Source organism: Sciurus carolinensis, chromosome 3, assembly GCF_902686445.1.
Source record: "Sciurus carolinensis chromosome 3, mSciCar1.2, whole genome shotgun sequence".
NCBI classification, from domain to species: domain Eukaryota; kingdom Metazoa; phylum Chordata; class Mammalia; order Rodentia; family Sciuridae; genus Sciurus; species Sciurus carolinensis.
In genome coordinates this window covers 126,437,162-126,459,977 of record NC_062215.1, presented here as the reverse complement: position 1 = coordinate 126,459,977, position 22,816 = coordinate 126,437,162, and the positions used below count along the sequence as shown (strand labels likewise).

General features: G+C 38.5%; 1 protein-coding gene across 1 annotated transcript in view; it reads left to right on the top strand.

Moving 5' to 3' along the window:
- Positions 1-22,816, top strand: part of Pde11a (phosphodiesterase 11A) — a 378,401-nt gene that overhangs the window by 341,369 nt on the left and 14,216 nt on the right. Inside the window, exon 19 of the mRNA XM_047545134.1 lies at positions 2,142-2,225. Within this exon, the coding sequence (XP_047401090.1) occupies positions 2,142-2,225 (84 nt within the window). The remainder of the gene's footprint in view (positions 1-2,141; positions 2,226-22,816) is intronic.

Here is a 22,816-nt window from a genome sequence, read left to right as displayed (position 1 = left end):
AGCTTGGTATACAAATGAAAATATACATCCACACAAAAATTTACACATGAATGTACATGAGAACATTAATTTATAATAGCCAAAAAGTGGACTCAGAGGTCCATTAACTGATGAATGAATAAATAAAACATGGTATATCCATATCATTTGGCAAAAAAAAAAAAAAAAATGTACTAATACCTGCTTCATATTCCTTGCAAACTCCACGCTAAGTGAAAGAAGCCAGTCAGAAAAAAACACATATCATACAATTCCATGTATATGAAATGTGTAGAATAGGCAAATTCAAACAGACATAAAGTAGATTTGTGGTTCCAAAGGCTGGGACCTGGGAGACAATGCTGCTGTTTGGTGCGGGGTTTCTGTTGGGGGTGACGAACATGGTCTAAAATTGTGGTGATAGTTGCATAGTTCTGTGAACAAACTAAAAACTCCTGAATTTTAAAGAAGGTGGTTGAAGAAGGAGGAAAACTCACCAGAAACTGACTAAACGAACAAACAATTCAATAGCAAAGAAAAATAAAACAGAATACTATGGTTCGGGTACAGTTTGAATGTGTCCTCCAGGGTTTCACATGTTGAAATTTAATCCCATTGTGAAGTAGTAAGACAGTAGTAATTTAAGGACTATAATGTTTAAAGACAGGGCCTTTGAGAAGTGATTAGGATTAGGTAAGGTCACCCTGGGGAGCCTCTGTAATTGAACCAGTCTGACTTTATAAGAAAGGAGGGACACACACATGCACTCCTTGTCTCTTGTCATGTGATGCCCTCTGCCACCTCAGAACAGTCAGTAAAAAGATCTTCAACAGATGTGGGTCCTTGAACCTCTAGAACTATGAGCTAAATAGACCTCTTTTCTTTAGAGAGTTATTCAGCTTTGAATATTTTGTTATAGTAAAGCAAAAGAGACTAAGAGAATATTCTTAAAGGAATGTTTTGGGCCAAGACTCAGTTCCCAAGAGTTATCACTTTCTCCAGCATATTTCACATCCTCTCCAAATTCCAGTCTTCTTTCCTGGTACTTCACACTTCACAGAAAAAGACAAGTATGAGCGGAGGCTATGGAAGTCAGTGACCTTCTCCCTAGTTTACAGATATTTTCCCAAGATTTGGCAGCTACTGATTTCTGCCTCACCCAATCCCACTATCATTCATGAATCTGAAGGATACAGACATTGCCAACATTTCTGGACCAAGGGATGATGTGGACCTGCCCTCAGAACCTATAAGGGTATCAAAATGATGTGGAGGCCACATGTATCTAGAAGACAGACATCCCCTACCCTAAGGCAATAAAGCAAGGCAAGTTATAACTAGGCAGTTATAACTTATGGACCGATAAGGACACAAGAGAGCTTCTTAGGCCCTGGCTCCCTTTTAGAACAAAGGGAGGGACATTCTGACTACAGTAGAATTGACTATTTTTTTTTTCAAGCAATCCATTAACTCTCCAATCCCAATAGATTGTTTCCCTCATTGAGTCTGCCCAACAGATATCTCATTCTTTTTCTCAAAAATACACCTAAATTATATCAAACACTGTAGCTTCATAAAGTTTAAATGCTGGGAAAGAACAAATGAGTGTCTCCCATCATCCATCCAGTGACAGATAAAGACTTAGAAATCTATTATGACAGAACCTTGTTGAAAAATACACATAATTGTTGAACCAAGTCCTCGCCCTAAGAAATTAATACAAATGGTTTCTATTTAAAATAAAAATGCTTTTAAGGATCTTTCCAATCTATCCCATTCTATCCCACCTTCTCACTACAGAAATAAGAGCCTGCATTATTTTTGTGACACTAAAATACATCCTTTTCCCCTTGATTTGTACCTAATTCCCAGTGACCTGATGATGACTTGATTCAGTAGCAGCTACCCGTATCTGAAGACAGATTCTGGCCCCAAGGAGTTGAGTGCTATAAAGTTCAAATAAATTCGCTTACAAATCTCATAAAAAGAGGTGGAAATACTTTATTTCTTATCATAGATAAAGGAAAGAAAGTATGTGTAAGGACTGATTGTGATTTGTGAAGTGTTCAGTTGGTAAAATTGGACCATTGTGGCAAAGTGTCTGACAAAGTACCTGTGAAACCCCCAGTGTAATAAAGCAAGACTCTCCTCTCCTGTTCCAGGCTATTTTTGATAGGAACCGGAAAGATGAGCTGCCTCGGTTGCAGTTGGAGTGGATTGATAGCATCTGCATGCCTTTGTATCAGGTAACCTTGATCTGGGTGGGTCCGTAGGTCCAGACTGAGCCAGAAAAGACCCTTCTGGAGGTGTTAGTTTTGGGGAGATCCTCCCAGGGCGTCTATGTTACTGCAAACTCTGCTACAGTTCGTCTTTTCCCAGAGTTCCCATCCAAGAGTTGGTACCAGGAAGTTGGAGAGCTGAGTTCTCTCCACTCACTAGGGTGTGATCTCCCTGGGCTTCATTTTCCTCATCTGTAAACCAGGAATAGTAATATTTTATTTCAGTATTTCCCAAACCATGCCCCAGGGAGCACAAGTATGATCTAAAACTCTTCATCTCTTCAAAAATAACTCTCAGACCCAGTTAACCGAGGAAACCTCCATGCATGTATTGAAGACTCAGAGAAGTCCTGCAGGAATGAAACATACTTAACTTTATTCTAAATTTCTCAAACATATTTGACCATAGAAATCTTTTATTTCCTTTACTTTTTTAAACCCTTATTAATATCATGTGAGACACAGGGGTTTCATGAAATCATTTTCCGCTCTGGACCACGGGGATTCGGGGATAGACACCTCCTGTCCAGTGAATTCTGTGGGAGATAAGCTAATGATTTGTAACTCTGCTGTCTGAAGTGCAGACCTGCTCCTAGCAAGGAGACCAGTGTCAGCTTTGAATGGTTCACACTCTACTTTCTGAGTATGGATTAGGGCTGGCATCAGTTAACACTAACAGTTTAGTGTATGTAGCTTTTAATTCTACTTCTAAGCATTTGCTTTCATCTGTAAAAGCTGGTGAGTTCTTTACCCCCAACCTAGCTCAATCAAACTGAGCTGCTTTTCTAACTTCAAAGCGAGAAACATGCGGGGAAAGCAGAACCTCTTTAGTTTCTCACTCTGTGTAACTCCATTAAGAGCACAGTATTGTTTTTTAAAGACCTCACAACCATTAAGTTTCAAACTTATCTACCACTTCATTTTCAGTACTTTTAGGAACTGCTGAACCCTGTCACAGTATCCTGAAAACAAACAAATCAGAATATTGTCTTAAAGATGGAAATGTAATTTTTTAATAATTATAAATAACAAGAGTGAATTCATTTCATGTTTTATATGATCCATTAAATGCCTGCTAGCATACAGTCTGCCAAAAACAGTTTTAAAATAATCTGAAATTGATTATTTTAGTAATAAATGGAACATAATGTTCTTTCACTCAATAATGAAAGATTGGGCAAAATGAATAGAGAATAATGTATACTTTATTATCAGTGACTTCTCAACTCTCTTCCTGAATGCTCCTCCTACCCGTGATGTCTCAGAAAAAGCTGGACCCCATGTGTAAAACCCACAGCTATTGGGTCAGGTATTTCTTGCTTTGCTAAATTGACCTTGACTACCCACACTGAATTATTTTCTAATGTTATGCAGTTTCCTGTGCACACTTAGGCAACAAATGGATGAATGAATTATTCTTGCAATTAATAAATTTCATTTACTGACAGTAAAGCTTAGGAGGATGAAGACGTGTATATGTGGGGCTGTTTAATTTGGGATGCTAGTTTGCAAAACTACTTTGGAGTATACGTATTCTTCCTATGTGATTAGTTATAGTAAATGCCAGAAAGGGTCCTCATGTGTCCATGTTAATTTGTTTCATTATTGATTCACAATTGTTTGGGTTTATAATTTACCTCCTATTAGGCACTTTGAAATCCTCAGGTTAAAAAGGAAGTTACTAGAATTTCAACTGAAAATAGCAACTTCTAGTATTTAGGGAGTAGTATTACCACTTCACATTTCATGTCTTGATTTTCCAGGTCTGTTTTACTTTACTCATCTGTGAGGTTAGATACACCTGCTATTTTCATCTACAGAAAATTAGCATATAGAAAGAATAAGTGACATTGCTACCAGGTTAGGCATGTGTCCTGCTCATCCATGATCTTTGTTTTGTGGTGGTCTTTCAACAGTCCCATTGTGCCTCTGATGAAAGGGTCTCCCACTGTTGTCTTCCTCTGGGGAGAGGCACGCCATTCTACAGGGGAATGTGAAAGAAGCTGTTGATAGAAGCTCATATTCATACTTGCCACCATTATCTTCTTATTTAGCAGAAGACAAAAATCTTGTTCTTTTTAGATTCTTTATCATAATAATTTTTTTTTCAATTTCATAATTTCATTTGTAAATTCTTTGTAAGGCCTCGAAACCACCTTGTCTAAGAGCCCTCAAACTGAAACTAGCAAGAATTTAATCTGCGGGTCCCTATTTTGTTCCACCTTGTGTAGTAGATATTTCTCCCCACTGTTTACCTCAATAACCTCAAATTAACTGTTGGTGCTCCAGAGTTGAACTGGAATTAGTCACTGGGTAGAAATCACTATTAGTGGGAAGATACAAAATCTTGAGGAAATGACAAGCAAGGGAAGTCATGGATGTGATGCTGGCCACTAAGGCCAAACATCCGAGGCAATTCAAGTTGGTGCTAAAAGGCCGGTATGGAGTTTTGAACCCAAAGAGTCTGAGGGGAGAGAAGGCAAATAGGGAAGTGACCATGATGGGGCTGAAATAAAATGGTCTGATATATAAAGCATAAGAATCCAATTTGGTCGTGCTATGTTGACCAGGGCATCTAACAAAAGGACATGCGGGACAAAGGATGTCCCTTCTAATGGCCAAAACCTAAGAAACCTCACTAGAACCTAAACAAATAGATTTTCAGAGAGAGAAGGCTGAGGTCCTCCTGCAGGGGGAGCAGTGTGGACAGGAGCTGGGCGGGGTGGAGGCTGTGTGTAGAGGAAAGGAATAGAACAGGAGTTGGGAAGGGGAGAATGGACATGCAGCTGCCCAGGCAGGATATACTAAGATGGTGGTTTTGCTAGAGCTTTTTGACTCCATTGACTTTCACTGGGTAATTCAGTTTTACTTCATGGTTTTAAGAGAATTGTCAAATATCCTAATAGATTGGGCACTTTCTGCCTGTGCTTCTGGTTGTTGAGTCTTGTCTCTCTAAGCAAAAGCTAAAGATTATCACTTCTCTCAGGTTCCTGAGGGAACCCTAACAGATATGGCTAGGTGGGAATCCATTGCATTTAAAATTAAAACTCTTGTCTGTGGGATAACTGCAATTTCTAGTCAATTTGTGATTATGTTGAAAGGAAAATGAGGAACTCCTCCTCCAAAACCTATTTATTAGAAAATTATCAAAGTAATCAAGTGATTGAAAGTGACTGACAGGAAATATATAAAAACATAAAACCCAAAACCATGATCGGTGAGGTTTGCTCACCTTTTGTCTTGTAAACAAGAGAAGCTGACTGTTTCCATCTCAAGAGGAGAAAGAACAAGCTTGTGAACTATGGCTTCAGCCCTAGCAGCACACTAGGTGGGGAGGGCATGTGCAGGATGGTCCCCACTCTATGGAGAGCCACTCGAAAGAAAGTATGATTGTCTGTACACATGTTTATATGTGCATGGATAGTTCTCCAGAACTTGATCATCTTTTTAATCTTATGGTTTCAAACTTTTCTTGAAAGAGAGAGAGGAAAAAGAAAATGGTCCTAAGAGGCAGAAGTCATGATTTATCTGTGACAGCATTTTAATCAGAAAGCATATAGGAAGCCAAGAGTGGGCAGGGAACCATCAAAGCGTGTTCCCCCAGAGAAGACTAAAGCCCTGGTTAGTTAGCTCTGTCCTAGCAGGGTATCTCAGAGGAATACATTGACATCTGATTCCTGTGCTTTCTGCTGTCTTTGCACCCTGCTGGGGAGCCATTAGCCTGCTGCTCAACATCTTTAGAAGGAAAAAAAAAAGTAAAAAAGAAGAAGAAAAAAAAGATACCATCAAACTTTGTAGTCATTGCTGCACCAGCCTTAGGGATAAACAGAAACCCTGATGTCACAGTATCATTCTGAGTTCCTCTTTGCAGGAGCAAGCTAAGTTTTTAGCCCTTATTTCCATTCTCAACTTAAACCTCAGTGTACCTAGAATGTGAATGATGCACAGAGGCATAATAAATCTTCCTGTTAAGGACTAAAGGATTTAATTTTTATTATGAACATAATCAGATTTCTAGCTCCATCTCAAATTGGAGTGGATTTTTCTCACAGATAATGCAGAAGGGTTTGACCTGGGCAGCATCTAGCTAGAATAATTCTTTCTCCCCATCAAGAGAAGGAAAATTTCCATAAGAGCAGGGTGTCTTTTTATAAAAATGTCATGGAGTTTTTGCAGTAGGAAGGTTTCTAATGTAAACAGTACAATCAATTTGACTTTTTTTTCTTTTTCAGTTGTAGTGGTTATTTTGGAAAATTTCTTTCACCTGAGGCAGTTATTAATAGGCTTTTTAGAAAAAGTGAGAAAAAAGTATCTTTAGAATATACTTGAAACTGTAGATACTCTAGACTTAGAAATTGATAAACTGAAAAGTAGGATATAAAATGTTCCTGTAGGACAGTTTTTCTGGATACTGATAAAAGTACTTTAAAAACAAGTCAGTGTTTCCCACATGGTCCATAGTTTAATACCAATTAAAGAAAAAGAAAGACACTGGGCTGGAGTTGTAGCTCAGTGGTAGAGTACTTGCCTAGCACATTTGAGGCTCCCGGTTTGATCCTCAGCACCACATAAAAATAAAAAATAAAATGAAGGTATTGTGTCCATCTACAACTATATGTGTGTGTGTATATATATATATAATGTTACATATATATAACTAATACATATATAACTAATGGGCTGCAAGGTAACTAGTTAGAGCATAAAATCACCTCCTCTTAAAAAGCCTACAGGGCAAAAAACTTAAAACCAAAAGAACAAATAGTCCAATCAATAAATGGGCTAAGGAACTGAACAGTCAATTCACAGAAGAAACATGATCTGTCAACAAACATATGATGTTCAACATCACTAGCAATTAGAGAAATGCAAATTAAAGCCACCCTGAGATTTCATCTCACTCCAGTCAGAATGGCAATCATCAAGAATAGAAGTAACAATAATGTTGGTGAGGATGTGGGGGGGAAGGTACATTCATACATTGTTGGTGGAACTGCAAATTGGTGCAGCCACTCTGGAAAGCAGTATGGAGATTCCTCAGAAAACTTGGAATGAAATCACCATTCGGCCCAGTTACCTCACTCCACATAGATGTTTGTAGAAGCTCAATTCACAATAGCTAAGCTATGGAACCAACCTAGGTGCCCTCCAACAGATGAATGGATAAAGAAAATGTGGTACATGTACATAATGGAATATTACTCAATCATTATGGCATTTGCCAGTAACTGGATGGAACTGGAGATGATCATGCTCATTGAAATATGCCAGTCCCAAAAAACCAAAGGCCAGATGTTCTCTTTGATATGCAGATGCTGACTTAAAATGGCAGTGGGGGGGCAGTTCACTAGATTGGCAGGAGAATGAGGGGAAGGAGGGGGATGGGAATGGAAAAGACAGTAGAATGAATTGGACATAACTGACCTATGTTCATACATGAATACATGACCAGTGTAACTCTACATCATGTACAACCACAAAAATGGGAAGTTATACTGCATGTACAGGTATGTCAAGATACATTCTACCATCGTGTATAAATAAAAAGAACTAATAAATTTTTTTTTTAAAAAAAGGCTACAGGAAATAGAATGTAGATAGAGAGAACAACTTAATCAGATAGGAAGACAAGCAGGCAGGCCGGAAGGAGAGGAGCCAAATGAATTCCTGGGTGAGGAGCCATGCGAATCACTCTCAAGCCCAATGAGAAATGCCTCAGTTCAGTATTTTTAAAGTATCTTCCTTCTTACATATACTATACCCAAATCTAAGTGCTAATAGTAATCCTATTTACTAAAAAAATCCTATGTAATATTAGTCAAATAGAAATGGAAGAAAATATAAATATTCAAAAGGGCCGGTTCTGTGTAGTTGACAGACCCTTCCTGTAGTTGACAGACCCTTCCACTACAGACTATCCTCCAAATGTTTGCCAAAATGATCTTCCTTAATAAAAAAGAAAAAGTTGAAAAGTAAAGTCTGACCATGGCATTCCTTTCAGAAGCTTGAGGTTACTACTGCCATCCATAAAACAGCTTCCACATTCCTTGGCTTAGTGTTCAAGGGCTCCCTGGTTCATCCTGGGCCCTGTCTTCCCTGTAAGATGGATTTCCTGAGATCACCCTATTCCTGGCACCCAGCATAGTGCTGAGCACGATAGAACTTCTCAGTAAATGTTTGATGAACAAATGAAGTGGGAAAAAAAAAAAAAAAAAAGCAGATGATGGTTTGCAGTGCCACAGGTTAATTATAAGCAGTGGAATGTACAAAGTACAGTTATAATGTCATTTTAAGTTATCACCTATAAATATAAAAACCCTTTCATCAGAGTATGCACTGTTATATTCCTGCCCATAATCTCAAGTATATAGCCTATGATAACTTTTTAGAAAGTGGTTTAGTTCTCATCATGGTTGAATTGGCCCTTAATTTTACAGTGAAGGACCACTTTATAGCCATGGATTTTTCAAAGCTTTGACTTTTTTCAGCTAGGAAATACATTAAATTTTCCTTTATCCAGCATTGCCAGAGAATGTAATTTTCTAGTTATTTTAATATTCAATGTAAAATATTGAGCTATTATATATCATACATATATACATATATATATATTTCAAGAAATTATGTGGAATATTATATACAAATGACTTCAAGAAATTTTAACATAATAAAATGCACTAAATTTATTAGGATTAAAATTTAATGTTTCTTTGACTTAGATGACTTTCCAGAATCTTCAGTGCTTAAGAGTTAGCAATATCAACATCAGATAATCATGTGCTGCCTGGGGTAGAGTACCAAACATCAGAAAGGGTTCATTAATAGAAGGGCAGTGAAGTGCATGTCACCTCTGGCCTCCTGCATGACCCTGTGCCTTGCGTGTGAAAGTGTCTCACACCCTTGGCCAGATTCCAAACTCTTCCTGCACTTTGACGTGCGGGTTGTTTCGTTTTGTAGAATTTTCCACCTCCAAATATGAGTTTGACTTGGTAAAGCGACTAGATCTGTGTACTTTTTCTTATAAATAAAATGGCCTTTACTTTGTTTTATTTCATGCAACTTTAAAAATAAACTGTTCTTTATATGGCAGTATTTAATCTGTTCCCATTTGTATGTATTTTATGAGCTCAAAAACTGCCATCATGAATCAGTATTAAAATCCCAGAATCTGGTGAAAAAATTTTATATATGCCCTAAAAATGTTTTTGTGGATACTATTTAAGATAAGATCTACTTCTCCATAACCAGCTGACCAACATAAATAACACTTTTAAAAATATTTCTGCTTTGAGATCACAAAGCTAAAACTCATTTAACCTCAAGACCATACAAGGCTTGGAATGTTCTCTTTACTTACGTTACTTTCCAGTTCCTCTAGAGAGCATATTTTAAAAACTGATTTATCTCTTCTTCATGACCCTCTCTTCCTTTACTCTCTTCAGAAGAGGGAAGGAAGGAGGGAAAGAGGGAGTTTGAGGAGGGAGGAGGAGAAAATGAGAGAGGGAGGGAGAAGGAAAATTGCCATTTTTATAACTGGGATATGAATACAGGCCTCTTTTAATTATTGTTTTTTGTGGTGGGTATTTTGTTGTTGCTATTATTTTTGGTGTTTTTGCATTGTAATTTCCTCTTCAAAATTTCTGCAACTTAATGTTCATTTGGAAGGTCACTATTATTTGAGCTTGTGAAATGAGGCATGAGATAAGCAAAGCATTATTATACTATTGCCCAAAGAATCTTCTGTATATTCTAAAGGTTTCCTGAGAGAATTCAAGAAGGCACTGTTGGAAACTGAACTATCACTACTCTTATATTTAATTATCAGAGCTATATACAGCCTTAGAAAATTTAAATAAATCACTCAAAGCACATTTCCTCATTCTAGTAAGCAAATGCTACATGGTAGTGTAATTAGAGAAAGTCGGGTTCCCAACCACCATGGCAGCTCAGCAGTTGGGCCTATTAGGTTCTAAAATGAAGTTAAAAACTTCTATTGGATATGAATAACATAAACACCTATTGAATACTGACTTTATTTGCCACTGGATGAGTGCCTTTACCATCCTAACTTAATTGATCCTAACTCTGTGAAGAAGAAAGTACTTCATTCCAGATCCTGTAGTGTCTAATCTTTACAGATAAGGAAACTAGACCAAAAGATATTCATGGACTTGGAGTGAAGCAGTCAGTCTAGGGCAGTGCTAGAGTTTTGAAGTCAAACCTTCTTGGTCTTACTGTGCTGCTTTTTCCCCACTAAACTTCCTTGAGGATGTGACAGGGATTCCATTTGGTAAATCTCTCATTTACAAAATAAAATTGAATCCTTCAGAGGAGAGGATAAAGAGACCTAGGTAAAGACAAGAGAGAGAGAGAGAGAGAGAGAGAGAGAGAGAGAGATATTCCTAGAAGACTGGATGGACTGGATGGATTCTGTTTAGCTGTCACTATAGACAGTCTTTTCAAAATATTTTATGTCAAATTGTCTCTGATTTAACACTTTCATCTCTAAAGTGTGTTGATGTTGCCAATTAAAGATGAGGAATTGGTCATTACAAGTTTATTTCCTCATCTTTCTGATAATCCCATTTATATTTTATTAATAAAGGAATTTTTAGAAGATATAACCCCCCCTTGGGCATTTCCAGGAAAAAGTTGGAAAAATTGGGGGGAGCATGATAGAAAAGCCTAGATTGCCTTGAACAGACTGTTGGAATGAGTGTTAATGACTCTGCTGGTGAGGTCTAGAAAGTTGAGAAGAGTAAAAAAATAAATAATACCTTAAAGAATGACTCTTCCCCTCCTCTGCCCTTCTCCCCATCATACCCATCCTGGAAGAAGCCTTTCAGGGTCTTGCCTTTAAAATATGTAAAAAGGACCACACAAGATGTTTGAGGAAAGACTTCAACAGAAAAGAATAGATGCAAATCAAAGAGCATGAAAGAAAAGAGGAATTCGAGGCATCAAGAAGCACAGAAAACAAGACAACCTTAAAAGCAAGCAAAAAAAGAAACCCTCATACCAAAAAAACAAGAAACTTGTTACCAAAAAAAGACCAAGGTTTTTTATTATTATTATTAATATTATTTGCTAGTTGCCATGTCATGATTTTTCTCCTTTATTTGGGGGTCTCCTGACTGCCCCACTCAGACCCTTATGTTCCACAGTTCCCCCCAGACTCTCCCCACAATCCCATGCTTCATATTACCCCAGAGCTGTCTTCCCAAAGCAGATCTGATAGCCCCTCTCTCCCCTTTACTAGGGGAAAAAACCCAAGTAGGCACACATGATCTTCTCATCCCACCTCCTCTCTCTCCTTCCTGTGTGCCTCTGCTCTTGCCATAACTGGCATCTACCGTTTCTCAAATTACCACCTCCCTAACGGTTTTCACCCTAGCCCTTGCTCACCCAGTTGTGTCTGCCCAGCTGCCTATCTCCTCAAGCCAGTACTACTCTTAATTTTGGATGCCACTCAGATGACAGGCTCTTTGTAAAACCTGTTTGCCCCCAAGAAGTATCTGTTGCCACCACCTCTGGAGCCCTCTTTGGTGTCCTTTATTAGCTCATTGTAATTATCTGCATTCATCCTCTGTTACTCAGCCGCGATGCCCAGCACACACTGAACGCTCCACCCTCCCTCATCGCAGCTGGAGCTGCAGCATTGAAGTTGTCCACCTGCCGGGAGACCCCAGGGGCTGCCTCAGCAACACAGCAAGTGCCAGAGATTGACAGAAACAGGAAAGATTGGGTTACCACGTTGCACTGCTGCTAGTTAGATCTTGTGTCCGCTCAGCATCTGTGCTCTCGGGGTGCCCTGAAATAAGCCACTGCTCCCGAGTTTCCCTGAGGCAGGCGTTGGCATCGCTGCCTTCATTTCACGGGTGAGAAACTAAGGAGGTGGTTTTACTCGCTGCTCAGAATTGCCCCCGTGAATTAGGGGAGTTTCAGCTTTTGGATGGACACCTCTTAGAAGCAAAGAGAGGGGCAAGCTACAGGACTATAAAATAACAGAGACAGAAGAATCATTCTTCATGCCCTTGACTTAACGTGTCATTCATCTAAGGTCTGAGGGCTACAGGTGACCTGAACAGCTGAAAAACTTTAAATGGGAAAGGAGAAACAGAAACAGACAATACAGAGAAGAGTCAGCAGGAAAGAGAAAGAAGACCCAACATGAGCCTGCTTCTCCCTCAGCATCCTCTTTCCAGTCTCCCTACTACACTCATAAACCTAGCACTCCTTATGCTCAGCTATCTTTGTATGGTTATCCCTGCTGACTTGCAGCTTTGACTGAAAGTAGCTTTATCCTGCTACTTCTTAAAGGACTCCAGCCTTTCAAAGTGACTTTCTTCACTTAGTAAATGGAATTGATGCTAAATAATATCAACCTTCCTGCAAGTCCTAAACGAGCGAGGTGAAATCTGTGGATATGCTTTGAGAAAAGTACACATTATATGTTAAAGTGCTCCAACATGTGGGTCCTTATTGTTACTATCATTAATATCATCCCCACCCTCTCTTCTTGTATCAGGGTTGAACCCAGGGCACTTAACCACTGAGCCACATCCCCAGCACCGCACCCCCCTTTATTTTTTATTTTGAAATAAGTTCTAAGTTACCTAGGACCTGAGTTGCTGAGGTTGACTTTGAACTTGGGATTCTCCTGCCTCAGCCTCCCAAGTTGCTGGGATTACAGGCATGTGCCACTGCACCTGGCTCATTAATTTCAACTCTAAGCCTCAGTATTTCTGCTGTAAACTGGATAATCATAGCCAAATTGTCTGTCTCACAAGATGTAGCAAGTCTGTAACCGTATTTCTTAAGCTCTTACTGTGTGCTCAAGATGGAGTGTCCAAGAATTATCTAATTTAATCTTCCCAGCAATATCAAGTTAGATACTGTGATTTTCCAATGTGAAAGCTGAGACTAGAGTTTCTGTACCTTACCCAAGCATACACAGAAAGTGACAGGGCTTAGATTTCTTTCTGCCTGCAAATCTGGGGCTCCTAACTAGTATGACCCACCACCACCTGAGACCGTGCATGTGTAGGCATTCACACTATGTAAGCTTCATGCTACTGTAATACTGAAATGTTTATCTAGAAGCAAGCCTACAGATCCTTCTACAGATAGAGAAAGCAAAACACTGAAAGATCACTACTGAATAAAAGGTTTAGAACACTAGACTTTTACTTTCAGCTTGTTCAGGGGTTCCCAGTATATCCTCCGATCTAAGTATAAAATTTAAAGAATATTATCTCAAAACTCTCAAAGATACTCCGAAGGAACAAGGTTAAAAAGGAAATGGACAGGAGGAGTAAAGCAGATTTCAACCAAGCAGAAGCAGACAGAACCAGAGAGTTTGTTTTGAAGGACAGCATGGTGAACCAAGAGGCCTCAAAGAAGAGGGGAAATGGAATGAAAAGTCAGCAAACAAGGTAGAAAAGACAGCCCTGAGAGGGCCTGAGAAACCAAACAGAAAATCTGAAGGAAGATAAATGGATAATTTAACAGCCATTCAGTTTTTAAGAAAGACAAAGAACAAGCTACATTGCATCAGAAAAGGACCAGAAATGATGATGGATGGGCCCCTTCAAATGAGTGGTGAGCACAACAGAATCACAGTGGCCTGCAGAATTCCCAGCTGAGGGCAAATTTGAGGAACTAAATAAGGATATGAGACTGATACGGATTGAAGAGTTTTTCAAAATCTATTTAATGGTCAGGCAGGGGACATTGATCGCCTTTCAGAGGAAGTGTTGAGAAGCAATGAGGTAGTCAGCCCTTATTTGTGACGTGAATGGATAAGCCTGGGGAGAGGAGCCTGTATACATAATATTATCACAACATACATGAAGGTTTTTCAATAATTTTTGAACTAAGGTGGTAAAGCGCAAAGTTGCTTTGATTTTTATGAAATAAGCATTCTCTTGTCTATCCTTATACTGGTAAGCCTTCTCTAACTCTTAACAGTCAGATGACTTACTAGTTAAGAATTTTATCCCATGACCTGAGTTTCTTTTATCTGTGCATGTTAGGCTTTTAAATAAAATATTTTATTGTTAAATAGCTATACACGCCCAGAACACAATTCAAAAAATAAAAAGACAAAAAAAAGTATTAGACAGAAGAGATTCTTGCCCACATTCCTTTTGGCTAGTCACTGGTTCCTTTCTCTAGGGGCACCCACTGCCAACCAGTTCCTTGTGTATGGTAGTCTATATTAAAGCATAAATATAGCATGTTTTCACACTGATTTTTATATATAATGTTCATACATTGTTTTATTTATAGTGTGTGTGTAAATGTGTATATCCTGTCCCATATTTTGCTTCTTTGGGCCTTGTATTTTTTTAAATATTTTTTTTAGTTGTTGATGAACCTTTATTTTATTCATTTCTTTATATGTGGTGCTGAGAATTGAACCCAGTGCCTCACACACGACAGGCAAGCACTCTACCACTGAGCCACAACCTCAGCCCTCGTATTTTGTTGTTGTTTTATTCCTTTTGGTCTCTATACAAAAACCGTCATTTTCTTTTTTTTTTTTTTATTGGTTCTTTTACTTATACCCAAGAGTAGAATCCATTTTGCTATAATTATATAAGCATGGAATATACCGTATTCTAATTAGGACTCCAGTCTTTGTGAATGAGATTGACTGTGGTGAGATTGACATGGTGAGATCGACTGTGGTGTATTCATGTATAACTCAGGAAAGTCGTTCTTTTTTGACAGCTGCATAATATTAGATTTTAAGGATGAAGAATAAATTGCTTAAACAATAACTAATTATTTAGTTATTTAGGGACACTTCTTAAAGTTGGTTGTTGGAAACAATATGCAATATCCCCACTTTTGTGGCAGGATAAACACCCGTAAGTGGGATTACCAGGCATTAGGGGATTGGGAATTTGAATTAGGTATTACCAACTGTCTCTCTGCAGAGTTTGAACCAGTTTAATCCCCCAACAATGCCTGAGGTGCCCATTCTCCATACTCTTACCAACACAGTATGTTATAAACTTTCTAAAATATTGCCAATATAATCTGTGCAAAATTTACCTCATTAAAGTTTTCATTTGTATTTTCCATATTAAAAATGAGTATGATGATATTTTAGTAAAGATTTATTTACTTAGGAGCCATTTGTATTTTTTCTGTCAACTCTTTTTGTAGTCTTTTCTTATTGATTTGTAGGAGTTCACTATGTATTAAAGAAAAAGAGCCTTGACCCATAAAAAAAAGTGGCAAATATTTTTTCCAGTTTATCATTTATCTTTTCACTAAATATACACCACACATATGCTGATTTTATATAGTCAAATTTTTGAATCTTTTATGGCTCTGAATTTTGTATCACACTTACAATGACTTCCCATATAAAATGACAAAAGTAAAAACTGTTTCTTAGAATCTCTTTTAGTATTTTAGGTTTTGGGTTTTTTTTTTTTTTTTTTTTTTTTTGTATCTTTAACTCCTCTTGTTCGATGTGGTTGATGTGAAATGTGAAGCAGAAATCCAACTTTATTTTTTGTGTGGCTACCCAGTTTTTATCAGTTTTTGACTAATCTTTTTCCATAGGATCTGAAAGGTGACTATTATCATCTACTTCATTCACTTAAATTTGATTCTATTTTTACTCTTTCTATTCTGTGACCTGTCTGACTAGTCATCCTATTTGAATTAATATTAACTTATAGTATATTTTAATAAGCCTAGTTTCACCTTCCCCATTACTTTTCAGTATTTTCCAGGTATGCTTGCTTACTTTTCCCTACAAACTTTAAGATTTAGCTCATAAACAATCAGTAATTATCAGATTTGCATGGTACTCACTAAGCAGTTCATTATTGCGTATGATTCATCTTTTGGCCCTTGGGACTCTGAAATAAAAGCTAAAAGAAGAAAAAGAAAATTATAAGAGAGTATTCCAGAACCCATTCTTGAAGTCCTGTAACACTTCACTCAGAACTCCATTTCCACTAAAGGCAGGAACTTGCAATTATGTATTTATACAACCCTCTCCTATGCAGTTTCCCTATCCAGTATGTTTGGGGAACCCTAGGCCTCAAGGCACATGAGAAGTATATAAAGATGTATACAGAATGAACATTTGCAGCTCAGTGAACTAAAATTTAAAATGGTCCTTTTTACACATTGAACTTGGTAAAAATAATAGATTTGTATGTGTTTCTATAAAACTCTCAGGTGGCCTAATTTTATTGGAAAACACTCTGCCTTGTGGAGAGGTGGATTATTACCATGTGGCTATGTTTTAGTTACATGTTCCAACCACCTCTCATATGAAGCCCATTCATCAAAAACTGTGGCTTCTGGGTCGGCAGCCATTCCACGTCAGAACTTGCCTATACGATGAACGTGATTGATTAGCTACCAGTGGGCTCTGAAAACTCAGCCTAGGACAACCTAGGACAGTGTCCTAGAGGGGCTCGTTATAACAGGAGAGACTTTCTCCTTGCTCCCATTTACGAAAGCTGTCTTTAGGTCTCCCTGTCATTTACTCCTTAAAACTCTTGTTTTATTTCCCTAGGGCAAGGTAGAATAGATGAACCATAGGTAAGATCCACTGTCCACACCTAATGTTTGGGAGGTGGTGTTTCTCCCTGACTCAAAGGGGCTGCCTCCCTTCTGTAAATTTATCCTGATCCAGTGCCAGGAACACTAGAACAAAAAAAGTTGTTGCACTGTCCTTGGCATGACAGTAAGATCTGAGGCAGCTTTTGTTACCTATGTTCTGGTTGGGATGCCTGATGTGAAGGTGCCATGAACTTTGTGCCCACTCAGGACTGGACTGACATTCCAACTGGGCTTTCTACTACCTTATAAACATTGGATCTTTTATTTCTCCAATCTCAGGTGTCACTGTGGTCCAAACAGGGTCCAAAATTCCTACTCACAGCACAGTTGTGAGGTTTAATCAGCTCACATATGGAAAGCTCCTGATCTGGCACCTGGAACACTGGATACTTTCATTTCTCACCAGTCATCTCAGCAAGATACATTTTATTCTCTATCAGAGTGAGCAAACAGGTGGCCACAGCAGAGACTCAGTCCACAGACATGTTTCATTCAGTTCAACACAGTTTTTAAAATGATGACATGTCCAGTTTGCCATAGTCCCCACTGCTCCTACCTGTATTATGCGACCTGCTTCATTCATTAAATTTTCTGGCCTGGCCCTATAGTCATTTGAGATTTAAGTTTCTTGCCCTATATTATGGAAACAGCAATGCTATTAATCCAAAGAGACTAACATTCTTGCCTCATTAATTCAGAATGTTAATGTCATTTGTGAATATCGTTTTCTACTAAGGGATCCCTTGAGCATATGAATAAAATAAGCAAATCAAGTAACACGGGAGGTCAGGAAAGAAAGGGATAGAAAAGAGCATTCTCAAATTTTCACTTTTACATGCACTAGCAATCTGCTACAAAGGTTGGGAAGAAAATGATGTCTTTCTAAGTTATTACTACTACTGTAATTAGCTTTCAGGATATTAGACATTGATGCCACAAACATCATCTTCAGTTATAGCTTGGGTAGACTGTGCCCTTAAGATTACAATTGCAGATCTGAATCATTCTTGCATTGGATTCTAATGAGCTTGCTGGCTTTCATACTAAGCATTACCTCTGTGGCTTTATCATCTTTATAGCTATTTGGGTAAGTGCCTCATATTATTTAGATTTTAAGATCTCCAATATCACTAACAAGACAAAAAAGTGACTGATGATATTTTTTGGCATTTGCAAAAATCTCACACAGCCAACCTATCATTGCTGAGTAAAATCCACACACAGACAAATAGTTTACCCAGCTGGAAAAAGCACTTCACCCCATGTGATAAACAAGGTATAATACTGAATTCTCATGAAGAAGACAATAACTAGTTACTGGGTTTTTAAAAATTTTTTGCTAAATTCACCTGGACCATAGAGAAAACTCAGGCTAAATGGTTGCTGCCTACTGCTTCCCTTAAGCATAACTTCCCTGGAAGTCACAACTCCATACGCCTGTTGACTTTGTCACCAGAGGGAGCTGGCACCCTCCAATAAATAGTTTGGAGAGTTTCCTGAAACAAGACAGGATGCCAATGCGCAGACTTTTAAAAGCAAAGGAAAATGTCCCTTTCTGTTTGACAGATTCTGGGGCTTAAGGAAAAGAGAGATGACTGCTGTTTAGTCCCTGACTCACACTAACAGGGGTGCAAAGACTAGTAAGCAAATGTTTGCACCAAGTTTCTCTGCTATGTAAGGCAGGGCTCCCTAAAACCAGTTGGGAGACCTCAAACTCATGTAACTCCTAGAGATGGCAGAGAACATCACATGGCAATAGCAAGAGATCCCTTATTTGGAGTTCAGAAGTTCACTCAGGTTAGCTTGAGCAGAAATGGAAATTTGTTGCTTCAAGTGAGGAACCAATGACTGACTGGATCTAGCTGGATCCAGACGATTCAAAGATACTGTGGGCATGTGTCCTCTGTTCTCTGCTACTGACTTATGTTTTGACTTTCTTCTCAACCAGGCTGGCCCACATGTCCTTGCCAGAAAGTGCTAGACACCTTAACACTTGAACAAAGTAATGCTCTCTCGTATGTGTGTGTGTGTGTGTGTGTGTGTGTGTGTGTGTTATGAGTTAACTTTTGTTGCTGTTGTTGTTGGAAGTGGGTTTTATGTGGCTTCAAATAGACAGAAGAAGCTATATGTTGTCCCTTTACACTTCCTCTGGTAACAGAGGCCCACACTCTCAAGTCCTTGTATCATATCAAAGGAAAAGAGAAAAAGAGAGCTTGATTTCCAACAGTTCCAGGTAAAACCCCAAGACAAATCTGACTGGCTTAGCATGGATCTCATGCCCATCCTACACCAGTCCCTGGGCACTCCTCTGGGTCAAATCTGCATTATGTGCAGAGCACATGGAATAGTTTCAGTTATCAGAGGAAGCATAAAGTGACAACATATAGCCTCTGCTGCCTACTAGAGTCCATGCACAAGTACAATGCAGAGAATCAGTTCAAGGATCAAGATGTTTAGAACACTCCACCATCTGCCAGGTAGTCTAAAAATAATGACCTACCTATGACATTGATTTTTATCAGTAAGGAATTACATCCTACTACTAACAGATAAAAATAATCTAGAAAGGCTAATTCTGGACTGCTAATGGTATGACAGCTACAAAGCCATGAGAGACCCAGACCCCTTTTATCTTTCTTTAGCACATGGTTACCATGCTTAAGTTTGCCTAATAGACAAAAGATGGCCACTATGGTTCCAGCCACCAAGTTCATATCAAAGCAGTAAGAAAGAGATAGGTATAAGAGCGAGAGAATACATCTCCCAGCTGACTAAGATCCCTTTAAAGAGTTTTCCCTGAGCTTCTTTTATGAACTCTGCTTTAATCTCCCTGGCCATTCCTAAGCTCAAGGGAAGCTAAAATTCATATTGGGCAAGGAAATTAACAAACTCTGCTGGAAATACAACAGTCTTAGCAGAATAAATAATGATGTCCCCAAATAAAGAAACAACTCTATTGTGTTCCAGCCTGGGAAGAACTCAATAAATAATACATATTTCAGATCATCAGCTGCTGTTATGCCATTATTCAAAGTCCTTGCCTCTACCTTGGCTTATTTTATTCTACCCTTGGTTTTCTTCTCAAACATCAGCCTTATATTGGATAACCTTAAACCATGTTCACTGTTTTCCAAGGTAACCAATCTTGATCTCTTCAGACCTAAATCAAAACACATCTGAGACCACAGAAGCACTTGAGTCTGTTAAGGAAAACATTTATTGAATAATCAGATAGTCCTTAGGATGGACAAGAAATACCTGTCTAGAAATTCACTTTTCATTCATAACTGCAATTAGCAGCACTGCCCAATGCAAAATTGTGTGCCAGTGTTACAAATATGGTAATTGATTATAAAGTGGGCTCTGAAGTCAGAGACCGGGGTCAGTACCCCAGCTCTGTGGCCCCAGGCCTTTCTGAGTCAGATTTTCTCATCTCAAAAATGGGTTGATAAGGAAATAGCTCCTTCATCTGATTATTTTGATGATTTAATGATAAAACATACAAAGGAGAGAAACAAAGAAAACATACACATGTGCAATGCTGATAGTTTTCAAACTGTAGCAAATTATATAAAAAGGATATAGTAAGGCTGGTATCATTAATATGAATGTTTAAAACATTTATCCAGAGAAATCTTGATTGCCTTCATGTTCACTATTATTTATTTGCTTTTGCGAAGGAATTTTTTCAAACAGCCAGAAGCCTCATATAGCAGTTAATATATTATCTTAAGCAATTTAGTGCAAATTAATTTTTACACAATTTTGAGTTTCAAAAGCCATTGAACTGGGAAGGAAAAAAGTGAGGTTTCGGAGTCTCTGTGCTGCCTTCCATCTGGGCTGCAGAGTCAGTTCCATCTGCTCTCATGAGGTAACTAGCACTTCAACTACTCCCTGCCAAACTGCCATGTGGAATTTAGCCTTTTTTTTTTTTTAAGTAGGAAAATGTTAAATTGCATAGAAAGATATGTATTTCAAGTTTTCTAGAAAACTTGAAGGAGTTATTTTGACATTTTAAATTTCTGGTTTCGTACCCTAATCCAAGTTTTTCAACAGGTTTTGTAGGTTTTTTCTGAATTTCATTCTCTTTTACTATGGTGATTCTTTTCTGATAGGGTCTTATAGGTTACATTGAGGGATTTGGATTTGATATAATCATATTCCTATGAAATGAGAACCATGGAAATGCTCAAAGCAGAGAATGAAAGCTTAGATTTGTGTTTTTGATCCACCACCCCATGGTGGGTTCAATGTGGAGAGTTGATTAGACAGGAGCAAGAAGAAGGCTGGGAGACACAAGAGGATGCTATAGTGGGATTCGATCAGTTGGATGATGATAGCCTGAACGAGAGTTGTGGAGATGGCAATAGGATGACATACAGATACTCTGGAGCTGCGCTGACCAGGAAGTAGTGGTTGACTGGATGTGGGGAAGAGGGAGATACCATGGAGTCTGCAGCTGGGCAACTGGGTAGGTGATAATCCGCTCAGCTCAACTCCCTGATAGTAACCCGAGGGCAGAGGGCAGGTTGCAGGGAGGTTGCCAGTTCGGTTTTGATCAGGCAGTTCACCATTTCTTTGACCTCCATGGCGTGTGGAGGAGTGGAAGGTTGATAAACTGAAAGCAATTCTCAGCCAACTGCAGCACTGAGGCGTATGAAATCCAGGATCTGTCAGATTAAACCACAATAATCTTAACCTTTCAGAACCAAAAGGGGTTAGCAATTCACCAGTTCACTAATTTAAAGGTTAAGATTTACTCCTATATTTGGTCACTTTCTTCTGAAGTCACATACCTTAAATAGACCTGACCATCCCCCACCATGTTTCTCAGAGAAAGGTTTTGCACCTGTGACCATCAAGTGAATTCGTGAGAATTCAGGGTTGCCACCACTGGCACAGCCTCTTGTCCCTCCTGTTGAGGTTTGAGCAGAGGTGATGCTGGTTGGTCACATTATCAGTGATTTTCCATTCCAAAATATCAATCCCTAATTGCATTTTTGTACTCAAAAAGAAAATAATCATGGTAGTAAACTGATCATATCCTAATAATTAGGATATTGCATCATAGATATTTGAAATGATTTCCAAATCTAATTTTATATTCTAGCCAAAAATATGATATTTCAAAAGATACGCTAATTTCTTTCTCTTTTACCAAACATTGTATCTCTTAGTTTCTAATTATTTCTCTTTGGCAAAATAGGGGTGAAGGAAGGCAGAAAATATAAAGTCATATTGCAAGCAACCCTGGAAATAGAATTCAGTGATAGGAAGCCAAAACCATTCTCTATTTGTCCTTAAAAAAAAAAATTGGGATAGCTAGCTCAGGTAATTTCCTCAAAAAACTTTAAAGGTATTAATGACACAATTGGAAATTTTCAGGTTCAAAGACAAATTTGGTTTTAATTTGGTGAGTTTTTTCTGTGCCCCTTTCAAATGACAGAGTATAGGATCACTCACTTGTTCTTAGAGCAAATCATGCTCGTTGTTTACTTTTTTGTCCCACATGCAGCTCTTGAATTCCAACTAATTCAAGACTGTGTGATTGTGGCCAATCAATAAGTACACCCAGACTCAGATGAGAGCAGATGTGGATCATGATGGCAGAAGGAAAACAAGGCTAGCATTGGCTTCTAGCAGCTTGGTGAACTGGAAAATAATGGTAATAAGAGAAAGTACTATATTCATTCCTCGAGGGGGTTATTCTAAGTTTGTTTTTACACCAGTATTCTTTCCAGGTGAGATTGTCCTGACCGTACTCTCAGCCACTGACAGGTTTCCTGGCCTTAACTCTTCTTCCTGCCACTGGATGTGGGAGAGATGGAGAAGGGGCTGCTGTCTCCTGGGTTTGCTGTGCTAGGTGCTGGAGATAAAAAGATAAAAGGCTCCATTTCTGTTCTCTCTTTGAGCTCACAGATAGTAAACCTATTGGTTAACTTTCCACCATTCTAACAAAA